Below are 18,317 nucleotides of genomic sequence, written 5' to 3'. Positions count from 1 at the left end.
CTGCTTATCACAGACATTCATCGGTGTAAGATGGCCTGACGTATATGGCGGGCCTGCGAGGCGTTTTTCTCGGAGAACGAGCAGAGCAGTCTAGGCGGTTTTGGTTCCTTGGCGATGGGGTCTTTGCGCACCCAAAGGGATGAGATGAAGGCGAATGTGCCACGCGAGATTGTAACAGTAGGTATGGATAGGTAGGTAGGTAGGTAGGTACCTTATTCTTTACACTGCCTCGTATCGAATTCGAAGCTTAATTAAATATTTGCCGCCTCAGTGAGTGAGTAGTAATAGTTAACTACGTACTCGGTAGGGATATGTAGAAGTGTATACGCGCATTGTGCACTGAGCCCAAGGGGGTTAATAAAAAGGCGCCAGAAAACAAAGCCGTGCCTAGTGCCCGTGCATGACTCGTCCTGTCAGCCGTTGCCCTTGTCTCATCCGGTCCGAGGAGGCATCCAATGGAGAAAAAGAGGGCTGGCTGTCCACCTTTTTCTTCTCCTTCGCGGGCCGCTTCTCCGCTGAGACGGCGGCAGCTTGAGCGAGTCCCCACGTTTGCAAAGTAGACGACGTACGACGCACTGGGTAGGGCGACGGGGAAGAGGGGGAAGCCTCCCCACCGGCAGCGTCTGCTTACAGTGTGTTACAGTGTGCCATGGACCAAGGACCAATGTACTGTGTTATCTCGCCGGTGCCGGGACCAAGGTATCCGTCTACCTTCCACCTCCACCACGTACCAAACTCACACGAGGTATAGCACACACACTCCGATACTTGCATCAGGACTACCCACCGAGGTATTCAAACACTTCGGCAGGGCCATAAGCGCCCTCCCCGACCTTAGCTCTTGGCCCCATGTGCGCTCCCGTGTGCGAGCCTTTCCTCCTCCTCCTGCTCCTCCTCCTCCTGCTCCCCCTCGACATCCACCAACCACCCACCCCATCTGCCGGCGATTCGTCGTCTCGCAACCGCCCTCTAAGCCTCCTCTCAACAGACTGCCGCGCCACTGCTCCCTATCGCGACAAAGCCACTGCTGCGCGCGCCTCAGGAACATGCCGCTCTAGACCCCCCCCCTCTCCATGACCTCACCCTTGGCACCGCCGCACCCGTCTCTGCTATATACTCATCCTCTGCCCTCGGCCCCCCGCTACCCGCATCATGGCTTCGACCTTTGCCGTGGCCCCTGGCTCTCTCAACGGCCGGGACTCCGAGCCCCGCCGTCTTTCCCCGCCTGCCTTCGCCCATCAGCGCCTCTCGCTCTCGCCCGACGACAGCAACCTCGTCTGTAGCCAGTTCGCCTCCCCTTCCGGCGACCTATCCGACACGCCTGCCGGCTCCTCCACCAACCTGAGTCACTACCAGCCCAGCGACCTCGGCGACTTTGACGGCGACCCCTTCTTTGGGGCAGACTTCGCCAACTTGCAAGCCGACACCCCGTCCTTCCTCGACGACCAGTCTGCCTTGGACCAACCAGCCCTATTGACCAGCGCCCCTCATCGCCGACATGAAATTGGCGACGGCACTTCGTATCCTCTAACCCCGACGCACACGGCCTCTGTCCACACTACCACGCCGCGGAGTGAAGCCAGGGACCCGGGCCCCATGCCAACCCCAGACCCTCCCATGCTTTGGGTCTCTCCAGAGCAGCTCCAAAAGTCCTTTGAGCCCACCCGCATCACCATTGAGGCGTCCAACCTCACGCCTAGCCACACCAGCAGCAACCGTACGAGCGAGGACGGCCTAGCTCCGGCCCCCGTTGTCATGGACCCTCCGAGCCCAAGGGTCACTGTGTCCGTGTGGGACAAGGACTACGGGTCACGAGCCCCCCCCGTAGAACGAAGCTTTGACGACAACTCAAATGCGACGCGAGGCGACATCCGCTCCGCAGGCGATCTCATCTCCTCGGCCCACGGCCCCGACTTCATCCCCGGGACCCGAGTCTCGCGAGGTCGGTGGCAGGCCGACCCGGCCACGCAGCGCCGGGGCCTTGATCCTGAACGCCGCCCTGCAGGTGAGACCCCGAGCATCAAAGAGGTCATGGCCCAAAGAAGTGCCCGGGAACGTAACCAAGAGGTCGACAAGTGGCTCGCCGAGCGTCTCGATGCCGCATTGGCCTATCACGCGACCGACTTTCAGGCCCTTGAGCAGTCGACCTCTGACCACGATGACGGCATCCCGCTCGGCGACCAAACTGAGAACAAATACCTTGCCGGACAGACTTATTACAATGAACAGGGCTCCGGCCAGATGAGCCAGGTCGATCGCGACATCATTGCGGCAGACCACAAGTGGGCAGATGCCCCGGTGCTCCCTCACATCACCCGGGGCGTCTCCGATCCCTGCCAGCCGCAATCATCCCAGGCTGCCATTGACAAGTTTGAGAGAATGTGTCGCGACAATGACTCGATAATCTCGAGATCGGCGACGTGGGGCACTCGGCGGCGGAGCCATCCCAGCGTTCTCGACTTGGCTGTCGAAACAAGCACGAGCGGAGGCTTCTTGAAGAAGCTGTCCATGAGTCGAGGCAGCGGCGACAAGAGCAGCAAGTCAGGCAGCTTGCTGAGAGACCTTCGTGGCCTTGTTAGACGGCCAAGCGTCAGCTCCCTGCGCAAGCGCTCTCGCAGTCGCTCCCGCAGCGGCAGAGATGACGAGGCCGCCGCGCAGCCGGGTGGAGAGCAGCAGGTCAAACGCGAGAGCACGCCCCATCTCTCGCCCACATCGGGAACGCCAAGCTGGGCAAAGAAGTCTACGCCGAGCATCAACACGGCGCTGGCCTCCATGGCCCATAACTTTGTCTCCATGGGGTCGTCCCGTTCGCGGAGCGGGTCCATCAGCGGCACGACGCCGGCAGCCTCCCCCAAGAACAGCCTCACCAGCAGCCTCAGTGTCAGAAACACGCTGAGGCGTCCGCGCAGCAAGTCGGAGATACCAAAGACGTCCGTCACCCCGGCCAACCCCACCGAGAGCCACCCGAATCTCGTCGGGATGTGGAAGAGATCCGGCGGCCCGCCGGTGGCGACTCTCGGCAAGTCGAGCGACGCCCACGCCGACGACGACGATGACGACGACGACGAGGAGCTCTACGACGAAAACGACGTCAAGGCGAACCCCAACATCATCGACGACATCCCGACCAACTTTGCGGGCTTCCAGCAGCATGTCCTGACCCTGAACCCGGGCCTGGACAAAACCCACGGCTACTTGGTCGACCGCATTGCTCAGCAGCAAGTCGTCAGGTTTAAACTCCTGCTGAGCGCAAAGGTCAAGCACCTCGGCCTCGGCGCAGCCTGCCCATGCGGCACGCCGTGCGCGGCACTGGGGGATTCCGCCAACGCCCTCGACCAGAGAGGTGACGCCTGGGGGATGGAACCCTTCCCGACGCAGTTGAACGACGGCGACGACGCCGCATCGAACGAGGGTGTCATCACCCAGGAGAGCTTCCCTCAAGACATTCCCATGCCCCCGACGCAGCGCCTACCGGCCGAATTTGAGTGCCAGCTCTGCTTCCAGCGCAAGAGGTTCCAGAAGCCGTCAGACTGGACCAAGCACGTGCACGAGGACGTGCAGCCCTTTACCTGCACCTGGGACAAGTGCCGGGACCCCAAGTTCTTCAAGCGCAAGGCCGACTGGGTGCGTCACGAAAACGAAGGCCACCGACACCTGGAATGGTGGACTTGCGATGTCGACGACTGCCGGCACACGTGCTACCGACGGGACAACTTTCTGCAGCACCTGGTGCGCGAGCACAAGTTCCTGGAACCAAAGGTCAAGACAAAGGCGGCCATGAAGCGGGCGGGAGGGACGGATCCGACCTGGCACAAGGTGGAGCAGTGCCACATCGAGACATCGACGCGGCCGCAGGAGGAGCCGTGTCGGTTCTGCGGCAAGGTGTTCCCGACGTGGAAGAAGCTGACGGTGCACCTGGCCAAGCACATGGAGCAGATTTCGCTGCCAGTGCTTCGCCTCGTGGCGGCCAGGGCCAAGGAGCTGGACGCCGACACCATTGTCAGTCCCGTGCAAGACCCTCCGCCGCGATGCACGATTTCTCCTTGCAGCCAGACGACTCCGGCCACGGGATACCCGGGCATGTCGGGGCAGCAGGACCAATACCAGGGCGAGGGCCATGAGCACATGGGCTACGCGGCCCGGACCCCCTTTGTGTATCCAGTCATGGCGCCGGGCCAGAGCCAAGAGCAGGCGGCATACTACGCGTCGCAGTTTCACGGCAACGGGCAAGGCCTGCCGCAGGCTGCCCTGGGTGTCGGTGGAATGAGCCAGGGCTATGAGGGTGATCACCAGATGCAAGGTCTGGCGAGTACGGCGGATGGCTTTGGCGGTGCGCCGCGTGCGTACTCCAACGGCAATGGATTAGAGCCGTTTCCGCAGCTAAACGCCCTAGGGCTGCACAACGTCGGAGAGGCCCGGATAGGGGGGCAGGTGCGCTACGATGCGATGATGGATCCATGCAGCATCGGCGGAAGTCGGTTCAGCGGGACGTACCCGCAGCCGCCGCACCAGAATGGCGGAAGCAGCGGCAAGCAGGAGTCGTCGTGGGACGAAGCGGGCCTGACGGGCTTCCTCTGACGGCTGTCTGAGACGGCCGACGTCGCATGCTGCCCGTGGTTGGGACAAGGTTGAGGGGGATTCCTTCTTTGTTTGGTTTGACGAATTTGCAAAACACGTCCACGTGTCTGAATCATGGGAAACGGCTTGGGGAAAAAAGGCAAAATGGGCAGGCTACTGGGGTCGGCATGGTGTTGGAGGGAGTAGGGGAGTAGGGGGTTAGGGGGGTAGGGAGTAGGGAGTAGAGTGTGTATACTATGCGGTAGTCATGCCGAAGATGACTCGGGTCGTGCTGCTTTGCGGTCGCTTTGCGGTCGCTTTGCGGTGAGAGGCGACGGCCGGTGTAACAGGACCGGCGTCTCACCTTTGTGCTTTCTTTTCGTCTTGCTGTACTCGGTATCCGTAGTTGCGGTTGGCCCCATGGATGGGCGTCTTTATTGTTTTATAACTTGGACGTTTGGTATTTTTAGAAGGCCGAAATGAGGCGGCAAGGATTCGGCGGGAGGCCCAGGGGCTCAGCGGCCGGCGCTTTACGCATTTGGTGGGGGGCAGATTGCAGGCAAAACAGGGGCCGACGGAAGGGCGGGAGAAGCAGAAGCGAGTTCAAGGCCCGGCAGCATGAAGGTGACTGCAGATCTCGCCATGCCCTACTCCGTGCAGCATGTGCGGTATCCTGCAGAGAGGCTATGCCGGCATTGAAAGTCGGGGCGAGAGTCAGAGGTGTGGTGTGGATGGGTGGCTATGCGTATGACGGTGAGTGAGTGAGTGAGTAGTGAGTAGTGAGTAGTGAGTACGAGGACTGCAAATTACTCGCGCTTCACTGCAATACATTATACGAAGGCATAGATAGGTAGGTAGGCATAGATAATAGGCCTCCAGGTAGGTAAGTAAGTAGGCACCTGGTACGAACACTGTACGTACAGTGAGTAATAGTGCATGCTTTCAGAGGCCTTGCGGCTCAGCGGGCAAAAGGAATGAGAGTGAGAGAGGGGAAAAAAAAGGGAAAAAAGGACGATGAGGGCATTGGATGGATGGGGCTTTGCGAGGCAGACAAGCGGCAGACAAGCGGCAGACAAGCGGCAGAGTGCACGCACGCACGGCTCTGGCCTCGTCGTCGGCTTCGTGTCTCCTCGATGTTTCAGCGTCAGGCTCGCGTCAGGCTCGAGCCAATCAGGCGTGCGTGGAATGCATGTTGCAGTGCAAGGGAATCGATGTAAGTTAGCCAAAGCACAGACGAGTTCATACGTACTGTACAGTACATTCAGCCATTCTACATTCAGCCACTCACTCATCAGGGAGCCCGGCCAGGGAGGCCTTTTGTCTGTTGGCAGCCGAGAGAGAGAGAAGTAGTTATTTACGGACGGGTACGGCGAGAGGATAAGTAGGTACTTGGGCGGGAGGTACGGTATTTTAGTACTGAACTGCGGCGAGAGGCTACGCGAGGCCTCCAGGCCCGTGTATCGCCGGGTACCCCTCCCACTGTACTGTACCTTGTCCTTGGCGTGGTCAGTGTGTTGCTGCTCGCTCGCTCTCTGTACTCTGCCTCGGGGGTCGCTGGTCGAGGAGTCGCTAATTACTGCTGGTCGAGGGAGGTAGCTTCCCTCTCTGCTCCTCCTCCTCTCGTCGCTTCTCCCCCACCGCTCCTGCTCCTCCTCCTCCATCAATCCCTCTTTTTCTGCTTCACCTTGATTCACTTGCTTTCTTCGCCTCTCCTTGGACCTTGAGACTCCATGGACATGTAAACCTTTGCCCGTCGGTGGCGCTGCTGCTTTGTTACCCGTCGACGGCCTGCCTGTTTCATGTATATACGTGCACCGTCGACCCCTGAGCCTCAACCCACACACCATGCCCTCTTCCACCTCTCCGCTCCCTCTCGCTCCCTCTCTCACCCTCTTTTATCTCTTCCCTCTATCCACGTCCCTCTTTTCCTGCTTCAGATTATACGCGGCGCCGCGTTTTGTTTCCGTCACTCTCTCGCACTCTGACTTACACGCTCTCTCGCGCCCGTGCCATCCTCCTCTCATCTCTCTTTTGTGCCCTCCCCGTTCGTTCCCCAGGTTGACCCTTGGCCGCCTTTCACCTTTGCCCTGTGGGCTTCTTCGTCTTGCTCCTTCCCCCCCCTCTCGTCGTCGGTTCTCCTTCGCTCGCCAATGCCCCGACGACTCTCGTGACTCGCCACCCTCCGAGTATTCCCGCCAAGCTTGGCCGAAACAGCCGCCTCCCCCGACTGACTCCATCGCTCAACGGACGACCAGCACTCGGACGTCTCTGTTTGCTCGCCACGACGCCCTCATCCATCGCCACATTCTCCCACACGCCCGCCGACAACGCTCGACTCCTCGCTGTCCCCGACCCCCATGGTAGCGAGCATGGCTCGCTCCCGCTCCTCGGCATGGACCTTACCCAGGGCCTTGCTGATCTTGGCCCTCGTCGCTTCGACCGCATGCGCCGCCGACATTCTCAAGACGGACGGCTTCAGCAACTGCGGAACCGACGACAGCATCAAGGTGGACAAGGTCGACATCACCTTTGACAAAGATCAGAAATCAATCACCTTCGACGTGGCCGGCACCAGCCTCAAGGAGCAGAACGTGACGGCCGTCCTTAACGTCACCGCCTACGGCAACGCCGTCTTCTCAAACAGCTTCAACCCCTGTGACAAGGCCACCTTTGTCGGCCGCCTGTGTCCCGTGCCCTCGGGCGATTTCGCTGCTCAGGGCGCCCAGCAGATCCCCGGCAACTTCGCCGACATGATACCCGCCATCGCTTTCCAGGTCCCCGACATTGCCGCCCAGGCCACCCTGCAGCTCAACAGCGTCGATGGCGGAAAGAACGTGGCCTGCATCCGCTCCCAGGTCTCCAACGGCAAGTCGGCCAACGTCCCCGCCGTCCAGTACATCGCCGCGGGCATTGCTGGTGTCGCCCTCATTGCCTCGGGTGTCTCTTCCCTCAGCGCCGTCTTGTCCGGCTCGGGTGGATGCCTCGGCACTGTCAGCCCCAGCTTCACGGAAACGTTTGGCTGGTTCCAGGGCATGGCCATGAACGGCATGCTCTCGGTCAACTACCCCCCGGTCTACCGCAGCTTCTCCAAAAACTTTGCCTTCTCTACTTGCCTCATTCCTTGGGTTGGCCTTCAGACCTCCATCGACGGCTTCCGCGCCAAGACGGGCGGCAACCTCACCGAGGACAGCGTCGAGTTTCTCAAGAATGCCACCCTCGTCTTTCCCGACGGCTCCACCGCCAGCCCGACCAAGGGCCTGCTCAAGTTCAAGCGAGCCCTCGACGACTTTGCCGTCCTGGCCACCCGCGAGGCCGCCGACAGCTCCAACCAGACCTCGGCCGGCTTTCAGCACGCCGTCAAGGGCATCCAGGCATACGCCGAGAAGCTGGCTGTTCCCAGGTCGGACGTCTTCATGACGGTCCTGCTCATCGTTGCCATCATCATCGCCGCCATCGTCGTCGGCATCCTGCTTGTCAAGGTCATTCTCGAGGCCTGGGCCCTGTTTGGCAGCTTCCCCAAGTCGCTCGCAGGCTTCCGCAAGCACTATTGGGGGTCCATCGCCCGCACAATCACCTCGCTCATCCTTATCCTCTACGGCATCTGGGTGCTCTACTGCATCTTCCAGTTCACCCACGGTGACACTCTCGCCGCCAAGGCCCTTGCCGCCGTCACACTCGTCATCTTCACCGGCATCCTCGCCTTCTTCACCTGGAAAATCTGGAGCACGGCCCGGCAGCTCAAGAAAGCGGGCGGAGACGCCGATGGCCTCTACTACGACAAGAAGATTTGGGTCAAGTACTCACTCTTCTACGAATCATACAAGAAGAACTACTGGTGGCTCTTTGTCCCGGCCATTGTCTACATGTTCGTCAAGGGCGCCGTCCTGGCCGCCACCGACGGCAGCGGCTTGATCCAGTCGGTTTCCCAGCTCATCATCGAGGCCGTCATGCTCATCCTGCTGCTCTGGAGCCGACCCTACGAGCGCAAGTCGGGCAATGTCGTCAACATCGCCATTGCCGTTGTGCGCGTCTTGTCCGTGGCCTGCATCCTCGTCTTTGTCGAGGAGTTTGGCATCAGGCAGACGACCCAGACCGTTGCCGGCGTCGTCTTGATTGCCGTCCAGTCCGCCCTGACCGGCATCCTCGCCATCCTCATTGCGTGGAATGCCTTTAATGCCTGCTGCAAGGCGAACCCGCACCGAAAGCGCAGAAAGGAGATGGGTAAGTTTGCTCGATCCCCAACCCCCTTTTTCCGTCGAGAGAGAACGTCAGCCACTCATGCCACCCTACAGAGAAGAAGCAGCGCGACATGGACAATCTCACGCCTCTCGACGCACGGAACACGCTGCTGCTTGATCATCAGGCCCATCCAAGCATGGGCGGAAACATGTCTGTGCATTCCTTCTCGACCGACTACAGCAGGGAAAAGCCGATGGTCCGCTCCGGTTCGCCGGAGCGGTACTATCCCGTCGGGCAGGAATTCGCATCTCTCTACCCGGCCCATACACCCACGACGGATGCGTCGCGGAGACTGGTCGATGACCCGGCGCCCATGGGCATGGAGCGTGAGTACAGGGGGCCCGTGGGCTCCGGGTTTGGGTACGGACAAGGGGCTTATGGCCAGGACACGCAAGGAGCCTACGGGCAGGGGGCGTACGGACACGGAGCGCGGAGGTAGCGCAAGGAGGGAGCCTGCGGTTGGATTGAATTCGGAGGAACAACGGTCATTGCATCATACCCCGGTTTCGTTCATTGCCCGTCATTTTCATTTTCATTATCTTTGCCCTTGAACCAAGCAAGCCATTGCTGCCTTGGATAGCGGCCGGAACATCTTGTTAATCTCTTGTCGATATAATGGGGCGAAACGCGTGTGCACTGATTTGATCAGATGGAGCATGGCGATACTAGGTCTCACTCATTACATACTAGGGCGTGGGAGATGGGCGACCATCATGGACATTTATTCGATACGCTGTCAAGATTGAGCGTGAACAAAGTACAATACAGACACTGGACCCTGTACTCGGGCTGAGCCATGCTTGCCCGGCTCCTCGGGAGGCTGAAGACCTGATTCTTGCACCCGTAGTCCCTTGCGGCGGCGAATGTCCGGCTGGCGAGACGAGGGGACGAGCCGCGCGGAGGCGCCGAATCCTCCTCCTTGATCCATTACTCGCTTGATTTCTTTCTCACCACCCTGTCTGATGAACCCACTCCAGGCACAGATTGGGAGAAGAAAGACGCGGCGGGGGGGGCAGTATCACACGGGGATTTTTTTTCGCCGGTTGAAGCACACGGGCGGAACATGTATGTGGTCGCGACGGCGTTGGCGTCGATTGGATCCATCCTTCACTAGGGGCTATGATGGGCTTTCTTGACCGAGCAATTAAGGGCGTGGGCAGCCGCCACCCCGCTGAACGAACCCCAAGGTGAACAAGAAGGAAACAGAGGCCGGCTTCTTTGCGACGGATGACGAGATGGCATGGCTGGAAAAATCTAGAAACCCAAGAGTCCTGGGGCTGCTCGGCGCTCCTTTGCCGCCCCCTCAAGGCCCTCCCCGCCCTCGGCGAAATCACCACGGCCGGCAGAGCGGTCTAGGTGGACAAGGCGAGACACGCGTCGACGGCCAGTCCGACCCTGTCCGCACGCAAAACAAGTCAGCACACATAGAGTCGTCAGGGGAGAGGATGGATGGATTTCAGGGAGGAGAGGGTGTGGGCATCGCGACTCACCTTCCTTCCTTCTGGTACACCACGTCGCTGATGACCTCGCGGTCCAGGTCCGGAAACATGCCGGCCAGCGTCTCGACAATGTTTGCGTGCTCGGCGCGCTGCAGCCGTTGCGCCTCGGCCACCTCGGCACTGGCCTGTCGCGCGGCCGCCTCCTCCACCGACAGGCTGTGCCTCGACGACGGCCGCGACGAGCTGTCGGCAGCCTCGTCCCGCTGGTAACGTCGGGATAGTTGCTCCGATGGAGAAGCCGACAGCCTCGAGCTTCCTGCGGGCGTCGACAACGAGGATCCGGGCTCGTCGGAGAAGATGCGTCCAATCGTCGAGAGGGGCTTCTGGATGGTCCTCAAGAGCCCTGTTATGGCCGGGCCATCGTCTCGAGGCTCCCCTTCGTTGGACGAGGGTGAGAGCGGAGGGGTCGACAAGTCGCCGCCATCCATTGACGGCCGGGAACTACCCGCCTCGCCGGCACGCGGTGCGTGCTTCTCGCCGAATGTGGCTTGCTGCGTGATGACGGGAGACGTGAGACAGTGTTTCTCGGCAATGGCCGAGACGGCCGCCTCGACATTTCTCTCAAACTCGTCGTCGGAAATGGTCAGCGACGAGCGGTCCATGTTCTCGACGAACTGAACGGCTCCCATCTGGAGTCTCCGTTAGCGCAATATCCCAAAGCAGACAGGTCCACCACCTACAAGTGATGACAGGTAATAGCCCGCTTCGCCGCCGAGCTTGTCCTGGTTGCGGAAGCGTAGAATGTACTGGACGTTGGACACCAGATGCGCGGGGTTCGATTGCAAGACGACATAGATGAGCAGGGGCATGAATGAGTCTGCGGAAGAGTCCGACTTGTTGTGTTTCAAGAGGCCTGCGGCTGTGAGCACCAGACTGGGCGGACGAGGGCCAGGGAACGTGAAAGCCTACCGAAGATTACCTTGGAGCAGTTGAGCACGCATATAATCTTGTCCCGCGGTGCCCTATACGACTTGATCTTGACGAGTTCTGTTAATAGGGGTTAGGCAAGGTCCTCTCTTCTCTGGCACGACTCTCTCGGCACCGAGTCACCTCTCTCTTCGCGCCGGGGAAAGGGTGTGAGACCAACCTTGCTGTGCCAGCTTCAAGAAGCGGCGTCCGCTGTCGCCAAAGGGTGGAATGTCGAGATGCTCCTCCTTGACCCACCCGTAAATGTTGATTTTCTGCGCCAAGATGTCATCCCGCTCGACATCCTCCTGGTGCTGGCCGCGTCGGCCCGGCCCCATGGGAACGTCCCCTCCTCTCCTCTTTGGTTTGGCCCCGGGGATGGGTTTTGGGGGCGAAATGGCGGGCGAAAAGGTCTGTGTGTAGAGCCTGTTCATGACTAGCTTCTCCATGCCCTCACGGGCATTGTCAAACTCAGCATCCGACACGTCCCTCCAGACCTCGCATTGGGCCATTTTGTTGGCGATGAAGGCGAGGAAGTCGCTGATGATCTTGACCTGCTCATGTACCATCCACTGCTTCTTGCCAAACTCGGAGAGGAAAGACTTGAGATATCTCGCCACGGGGTCGGCCTTCTTGTTCCGCAGCTGTTCGAGAAATCGGTGGAAATCAAACGGCAGCTCCGGCTCCGGCTCCGGCTCCGGGGGCGGCGGACGGTGCACGGGCATTACAGGCGACGTTGGCGATGTGACGGAGGACGGTGCGAGATCGCTCCTCGGGCGGGAGGGGCCTCCGAAAGGGCCATCTTTGGGGGGCACGGGCGGTCCCTGGTCGTCTACTAAGCGATCCTTGGATCGGACGCTGGCGGGAGACGACGTCGACAGGCGCAAGGCACTAAAGTCGTGCAGCTGGGCAGGGATAGACGGGGTTGCGGGCTCCAAGCTCGACTTGCGGAGCGGGAGCTGCATGGAGCCGCCGAGCCTGGGGGAGGCAATTTCGAGCCTGGGGCTCATGACCTCGTCCTCTCCCGGGCCGCCACCGGCTTCACTGAACTGCTCCATGATGCTCTGAATCTCGGAGCGGGAGCCGCTGTCTTGGTCGTCGCCGCTTGCATATTTCTTGTCGTCGTCGTCTGACCTGACAGGGGAGTGGGCGTCGGAGCGATGGGACCTGGCGTTGGATGGGGTTCGAGACGGCGGCTGCGATGTGATGGGGGTGGCGGGAGTGGGATCGACGTAGTTGGAGGGTTCGGCCGTGAGATACTGCGCGGCCGTGCCGGACAGTGGAGGCGGCGCCCTGGCTGTGGCCTCGGAGGGGGAAGACGGGTCTGGGTCGGAGCCCAGCGATGGCGGCACGGCGGCGTGCTTGCCCTTTATCAGCAGCGGCGTGGGGTGTTGGGGGGGCGACTGTGCCTCTGCGTGAATAGGGCCAGCAGCTTCGGGACCGCGGCCATTATCGTGACGGCCGTCGGTTGTTGGCGCTGTCGTCGCCAGGGACCTGCCATGTGAAGACTCGGAATCGAGGCGGGTAGAGGCGTCGCCAGTCGGGGGGTCGGCGGCAGTGGCAGCAGTCAGCTTGCCCTCCGAGGCAAGAGTCGTCTTGGGTGCCTGCTCATGGTCGGCAGGCGAGTTGGAGCGCTCGGGGGCCGTCGACTGCTCCGGCGGAGACATACACAGCACCTTGGGCCTGCGGGCGGCGGCCGCACCAACGGAAAGGGGCGAGCGGAGGGGGGGGCAAGGGGAGGGCGCGACTCGATTTGACGGTAGGTGGTTGATGCCTAGAAGGCCTCGGCTGTCATTCCACTTTTCTGGGAGCGCCGTTGGTTATTGAAGAGGCGCTGGGCGGCGAACATTTGGGTGGGTTTGGGAGAAAGGGGGGGGCCGGGGGGGGGAGAGAGTTGAGGTTGAGGTGAGAGCGGAAGGGGGTTGCGTATGTAATCCGTTGCCTAAATGATTGGATGGCCTTGAACTGAGTACAGCACACAGCACTCGCCCTACCCTGCACACGAGTTGAACCGACAGAAATGAGTTCCAGTGCTCAGTATTCCATGAGAATCCACTGCATGTCCTCTGAAATCGTCATCTTGGACATGACCATGTTTTACCATACGTTTCACCCACTACACAACCCTGGGGCCAAGGCTGTTTGTACAGGTGAAGACTCAGTGTGCTTGTGTTTGATCTGCTGTTTTGCCCGTTCCCTGTCACCAGCACACGCACGACCTCGATCTCCTCCAATGCCAAATGAGCCCCTCGACCCTGATGAACCTGACTCGTACCCTTGCCACTCCGAGTATCACGGGCGGGGGGAGCCGGATCGCGGATGCGGGAGCAGTGGAGCGGGCCTTGGTGGACCGGCCGGAGGATCCGGGGTGGGCGGAGACGCCGGGCCGGAGAAATTAAATGGGTCCCGGGCAATCGCCGAGGTTCGGGATTGGGCGTCCCGAATACCCTCTCTGTCAGTCATGTTGCAAAATAGAACCCATAGCACGCGCTATACTGATAATCCAGGTACTCGTTGACAAAGATGCTGTGGTCGACGAGCTTCTGGACATAGGATTGGTACATTCGGTCCGCGTCGCCAAAGTTGCCGGCTAGTATACGTTGGTATCATGACAAGGTGGGTAAAGTTTCGCAGACGGCCAATTCGATGATGCCGTTCAGTTGCTAGCTGTGACCATGTTCCTGTTGTTACGTCGTGGCGCAGATGGTTATGCGCCTGCTATTGCACCGTTGTGTTTCAGGTATAACCCTGCTCCTACTTGCGGCTGAGGTAGTTATGAGCCTCCGGTAATGCATACTGTCAGACAAAAGGCTTAAAATGGGTCAGAGATGGCACTGGGCAGCTGCTGATGAGAATTTTCTAATGACTGTGATAAGAGCTGAATGAGCGGATGGACTGAATCATGCAACTCTTATACAAAAACGCAAGGCTGCTTGCTGCTAGGCAAAATCAATACCGACGAGCTGAACTTGTCACGATGGTCTGGTGCCTGACAGCGGATTCCTCGTTGGCTATGAGACATCCCCCAGTGCTGAGTGATCAAGTCAACGGTGCCAGAAGCCATGACAGCTACCCACGAGATCGTTACCGTTCCTTCCAGCTCTTTCAACAATCATAGGAATTGGGCGTGCATGAAAAAGGTGTGTTTCTCACTGATTCCGCACAGAAAGAGGATAGCCCCAACCGCCATCTGCGTCTCTATTCGCTCGTAACTAGCATGTCCTGGAGGAACTTTGCGTTGCCACCGACTCTTTTGCCCTAGAATGCTTTGTTGCGTTTTCCGCCCGCCGGCACGCACTCATGTAATTCAATCTTGGTTCATCTCCAAGAACAGCGGATCGGCTGCGCCTCTGGCATTGGCCGGGGGAGGTAATGCCCTGGCTTACGATCACAGTGAGCCAAGCTCGAGGACGGAATCGAGATATGGCGGGGCTTTACATTTAACATTTCGACCGTCTACGATAGACGATGGATTTCCTTTTCCGTTTGTCACGTTGGCTTCTACTGTTATGCAACGTCGGAATCCCCCCCTCCGCTCGGGCTGACTTTGAAACCCGTCGATTGATCGGGGGCTGTGATAACCGACGACGACCGGCCGTACCCCCTTATGGACGCTTTTGCTTGTCAATTCGCCGAGTAGCTCGACATCCATTTCAGTAGACAGAGTTCCACTGGCAGGACACATCAGGCTTCGACACTGGACCCCTGAGCCGAGTACCGCGCCGGGCGCATGACGTGGATCAAGCCGAGCCGGGCCTGGTGGTGGAGGAGCGAACGAGATGTGCGGCTGTTCCGGATATGGAGCGTGACTCGCCGGGGCCTCTTGAACTGCCCTCCAAGGGCTATATGCGTAGCCTTTACTGACTGCGGTCCTTACCGGGGGTTTGGAACCACATGTTCCTACTCGCTACAGCTCGATTTACGAGCATACGAAGGCGGCCCCTGGCTCTCCAGTAGCAGTCGTCAGGACCCGGCAATGCTGCCTGCCCACCCCGTCTACCCCGACGCCGCCGTCAGCATGAGGCGGTAAAAGAGCCGCGCGTGCCTCATCGCCAGGTCAAAGCGCGCCGAAACCTGCCGATGCGCCGCCACGGCCACCAAGGTCTGCCTCTCGCTCGGCTCCAGGACGCGCTCGAACCGGGAGTCCGCAATGCGCCGGCGCGACTCGAACGCGCACCACGGCGCAAAGTACAGCGCCGGCGTGTCAAACGGGTTCGGGGCCAGGGGCTCCAGGCCGACGACGAGGCAGTAGCAGGTCGCCTCGGCGCCGGCGTCTCGCCGGCCCAGGTCGAGTTCCAGGACACCAAAGACCTTGGGCGCCTGGAGTTCTTGGACGCTCGGCACGGTGACAAGGTCAAAGTTGATTTCGAACAGGTCGCCCGAGCTCGATGCGTTGCTGTGGTCCGCAAAGTGCTGCCAAGTGGGCGATCGCGAGATGACCCTGACGGGGGCGGGATGGAGCGGCCGGCGTGCGGCATCGCCGTCGGCCAGGTGCAGATCGAAGAGGATGCCGCTGGGGGGGAGGCCGAGTTTCTGCGTAGCCGTCCTGAACGAGGAGCTGGCGGAGTATGGGCTCGGCTAGCACCGTGTTCGGCCCCGTCATGGCCGCTATCTCGTCCGGCAGGACAACGTGGCTCATCATGCAGAGGACCAGCACATCGGGACGGATCCTCACAACATCCGAGTCATTGTCCCACGCCATCTTCTGAACCAGGATGGCCGGCACAAGAGACAACGAGGTGGCGTTTTGCCTGCGCATGTCGCAGTCGAGAAAGGCCAAGAAGACAGTGCCCGAGGCATCGCCGGGGAAGGCCGTCACGGGAAGGTCGAGGCACAATCCGCGGTTGGTTACGGCCACGGTGCGGCCGGAGCGGCTTGAGAGGTATCTCGATCGCATTGGCATCATGTCCCCGTAGTTTCCAAACGCAGCCGGACTTTCGGCTAGCAGGCCACAGAATCGACTCGAGCTCGCGTTTCCGTCTCGGAGACGCCAGGCGTAGAGCGATTCGTCGTCGACGGATCGAATGATCTCGTCCTGGAGCCGCTTGAAGGCCTTGGCTCGACCCTCTCCGTACAAAAGGGGCATGTTGATGTCGAATAAGCCGAGCAGGCAGTAGGCCACGTCCTCGGGTCGGGTCGTCGTCCGTCCCGCCGCCCAGCTCATCCGGTACGCGACTGAGAGATCATCCAGGCCTCGACGGCGGCGGGGGGCGTCTGAGGTTTCGAGGATGGACGCTGGCACACCCGTCATGTCCTGGATCAATTCCCTGAGGGAATGGCGGGTGCCGAGCTGAGTCCAGTCGTCGCCGTAGAAGAGGACCTGGGCCGGGGCGATGAGCTCGTGGAGCGTCCAGCCCCTGGTGAACCAACGGCATGCGCGAAAGGCGGAGCCGGGCGCCTGAGCGTGGCGGACGGAATCGACGCCGGTCAGGAAGGCGATGCAGAGGTCGGCCTGCTCGTACCAGCGGAACATGGAGTTGATGGCCTCGGAGAGCTCGGCGCTGCTAGACTTGTCGATGCAGCACGTGTCGATCCAGATGTAGGCGAAGCGCAGGGAGGCGGCCACGGCACAGCTGCACCGCACCTTGTCCCAGCCCTTGGCATTAGCCGGCGCGGCCGCATGGGTCAGGGCCTCGAAGGACAGCTCGTTGTCTGCCCAAGTATGAGACAAGATGGCGTAGGGCGGCACCTCATCATCTTGGAACAAGGCGAGCTGAAGGGACGTCGTGTTCAAGAGCCTCATGACATGCCGGAGAGACCATTCGGCCCTGGGAGGTATTTCTTTCTCCGGGGTCGGCCAGATCTCGCCGCGATCGCTGGAGGACGCAGAAGGGGGGATCGAGGGGGGCGGGAGGGGGAGACAGTCTTACCCCGGGGAGACAATGATGACGACTGCGAACAAAGCAAATACAGGCCAGATACGCCAATTATTGGATGTAGGTCATGTAAGACTAGGTACTTTTCACCATCTCTTAAGTTATTAGTTAGCTACAAGCGACTCGAACCGAAACCTCCTCCAATGCATTCGCTTCCTCAGCCATTGACCACGACTCCGCCGTTGCAGTGGATTGTCTGCGCACTGACGCACGAACTATCGCTCGAGGCGAGGAAGACGACGCAGGCCGCAATCTCGGACGGCTGGGCGGGCCTGCCCATTGGGCTTGTGAACTCCTTTTGCGCCTTCTCACTCATGGTGGCCGGGATCAACGGCGTCCAGACTGGATGCTCGTTAGCCAGGGACGGTGGGAGAGGAGACAGTCTTTGAACGCACCTGGACCCGGCGCGACGGCGTTGACGCGGATGCCCTTGGACAGATACTGGTTGCTCAGGCCGCGGGTAAAGGAGACGACGGCACCCTTTGTCGACGTGTAGTCGAGCAGGTCGGGGCGGCCGATGTAGGCGTTGATGGAGGCGTTGTTGATGATGGTGGCGCCGCGCTTCATGTGCGCCAGCGCGTACTTGGACGTGTAGAAGAAGGAGTGGATGTTTGTGTTGAAGGTGTGAACCCATTGGTCCTCGGACAGGTCGGCAATGTCTTCGACTACCATCTGGTCTGCAACATGGCGCCGTGTCAGCAGTGTACCCGTCTCTCCTGCGTGCTGGCTCCCGACTCACAGGCCAAGTTGTTGAACAAAATGTCAACGCCCCCCATCTTGTCCATGGCAAAGTCGACCACCTTTTTGCAATTCCCTCTGCTCGTCATGTCGACGGCAATGAGGTGGCACTGCGCGCCGAGCTCCTCGACCTGCCGCCGCGTCTCCTGGGCGTCCTTCTCCTCGTCGGGCAGGTAGGCAATGGTCGAGTCGGCGCCCTCGCGCGCAAACAGCACCGCCGTGGCCGCGCCGATGCCGCTGTCGCCGCCCGTGATGATGGCCCTCTTGCCCCTGAGCTTGTCCGCTGCCCGGTACGTCATCTTGTTGCCCTCGCCGTCGGCGGGGAGCTGGTCGCGCGTCGCCTGCGGATCCGGCATCTTGTGCTCCTTGCCGGGGAACTCCTGCGAGGACACGGGTATCTCGCGCTCTGTTTACTGCCCGAGTTAGCCGCCGGGTCAGTTCTTCTCTCTGTGATTAATTCTTTGCCCGTTCGATACGTGCCTTTGTTGAATTGCGACGCCAT

At 60.3% G+C, this 18,317-nt stretch overlaps 4 protein-coding genes across 4 annotated transcripts; 2 read left to right on the top strand and 2 right to left on the bottom strand.

The window, feature by feature from the left end:
- Positions 1 to 1,152: 1,152 nt before the first annotated feature.
- Positions 1,153 to 4,121, top strand: HRG_02559 (C2H2 finger domain-containing protein; the record flags this gene model as incomplete). Its single annotated transcript, XM_044861030.1, has 2 exons — positions 1,153 to 3,999; positions 4,050 to 4,121. 2 exons carry the CDS (start codon positions 1,153 to 1,155, stop codon positions 4,119 to 4,121), a joined length of 2,919 nt encoding a protein of 972 aa, XP_044724663.1.
- Positions 4,122 to 6,914: 2,793 nt separating this feature from the next.
- On the top strand, positions 6,915 to 9,235 carry HRG_02558 (transient receptor potential (TRP) ion channel domain-containing protein; the record flags this gene model as incomplete). Its single annotated transcript, XM_044861029.1, has 2 exons — positions 6,915 to 8,778; positions 8,850 to 9,235. 2 exons carry the CDS (start codon positions 6,915 to 6,917, stop codon positions 9,233 to 9,235), a joined length of 2,250 nt encoding a protein of 749 aa, XP_044724662.1.
- Positions 9,236 to 10,148: 913 nt separating this feature from the next.
- Positions 10,149 to 12,868, bottom strand: HRG_02557 (vacuolar sorting protein 9 (VPS9) domain-containing protein; the record flags this gene model as incomplete). The annotated part of the gene is made up of 7 exons (XM_044861028.1): positions 10,149 to 10,191; positions 10,287 to 10,924; positions 10,976 to 11,148; positions 11,205 to 11,282; positions 11,383 to 11,515; positions 11,573 to 12,612; positions 12,661 to 12,868. The coding sequence occupies 7 exons, from the start codon at positions 12,866 to 12,868 to the stop codon at positions 10,149 to 10,151; spliced, it is 2,313 nt and encodes a 770-aa protein (XP_044724661.1).
- A 2,329-nt stretch (positions 12,869 to 15,197) lies between these two features.
- On the bottom strand, positions 15,198 to 18,317 carry HRG_02556 (enoyl-(Acyl carrier protein) reductase domain-containing protein; the record flags this gene model as incomplete). Its single annotated transcript, XM_044861027.1, has 7 exons — positions 15,198 to 15,734; positions 15,787 to 16,394; positions 16,446 to 17,017; positions 17,290 to 17,419; positions 17,473 to 17,754; positions 17,817 to 18,221; positions 18,296 to 18,317. 7 exons carry the CDS (start codon positions 18,315 to 18,317, stop codon positions 15,198 to 15,200), a joined length of 2,556 nt encoding a protein of 851 aa, XP_044724660.1.

This window comes from Hirsutella rhossiliensis, assembly GCF_020360975.1.
Source record: "Hirsutella rhossiliensis strain HR02 chromosome Unknown scaffold00002, whole genome shotgun sequence".
NCBI lineage: Eukaryota > Fungi > Ascomycota > Sordariomycetes > Hypocreales > Ophiocordycipitaceae > Hirsutella > Hirsutella rhossiliensis.
Note: the sequence above shows the minus strand (reverse complement) of the source record. Positions and strands in the feature narration are given on the sequence as shown.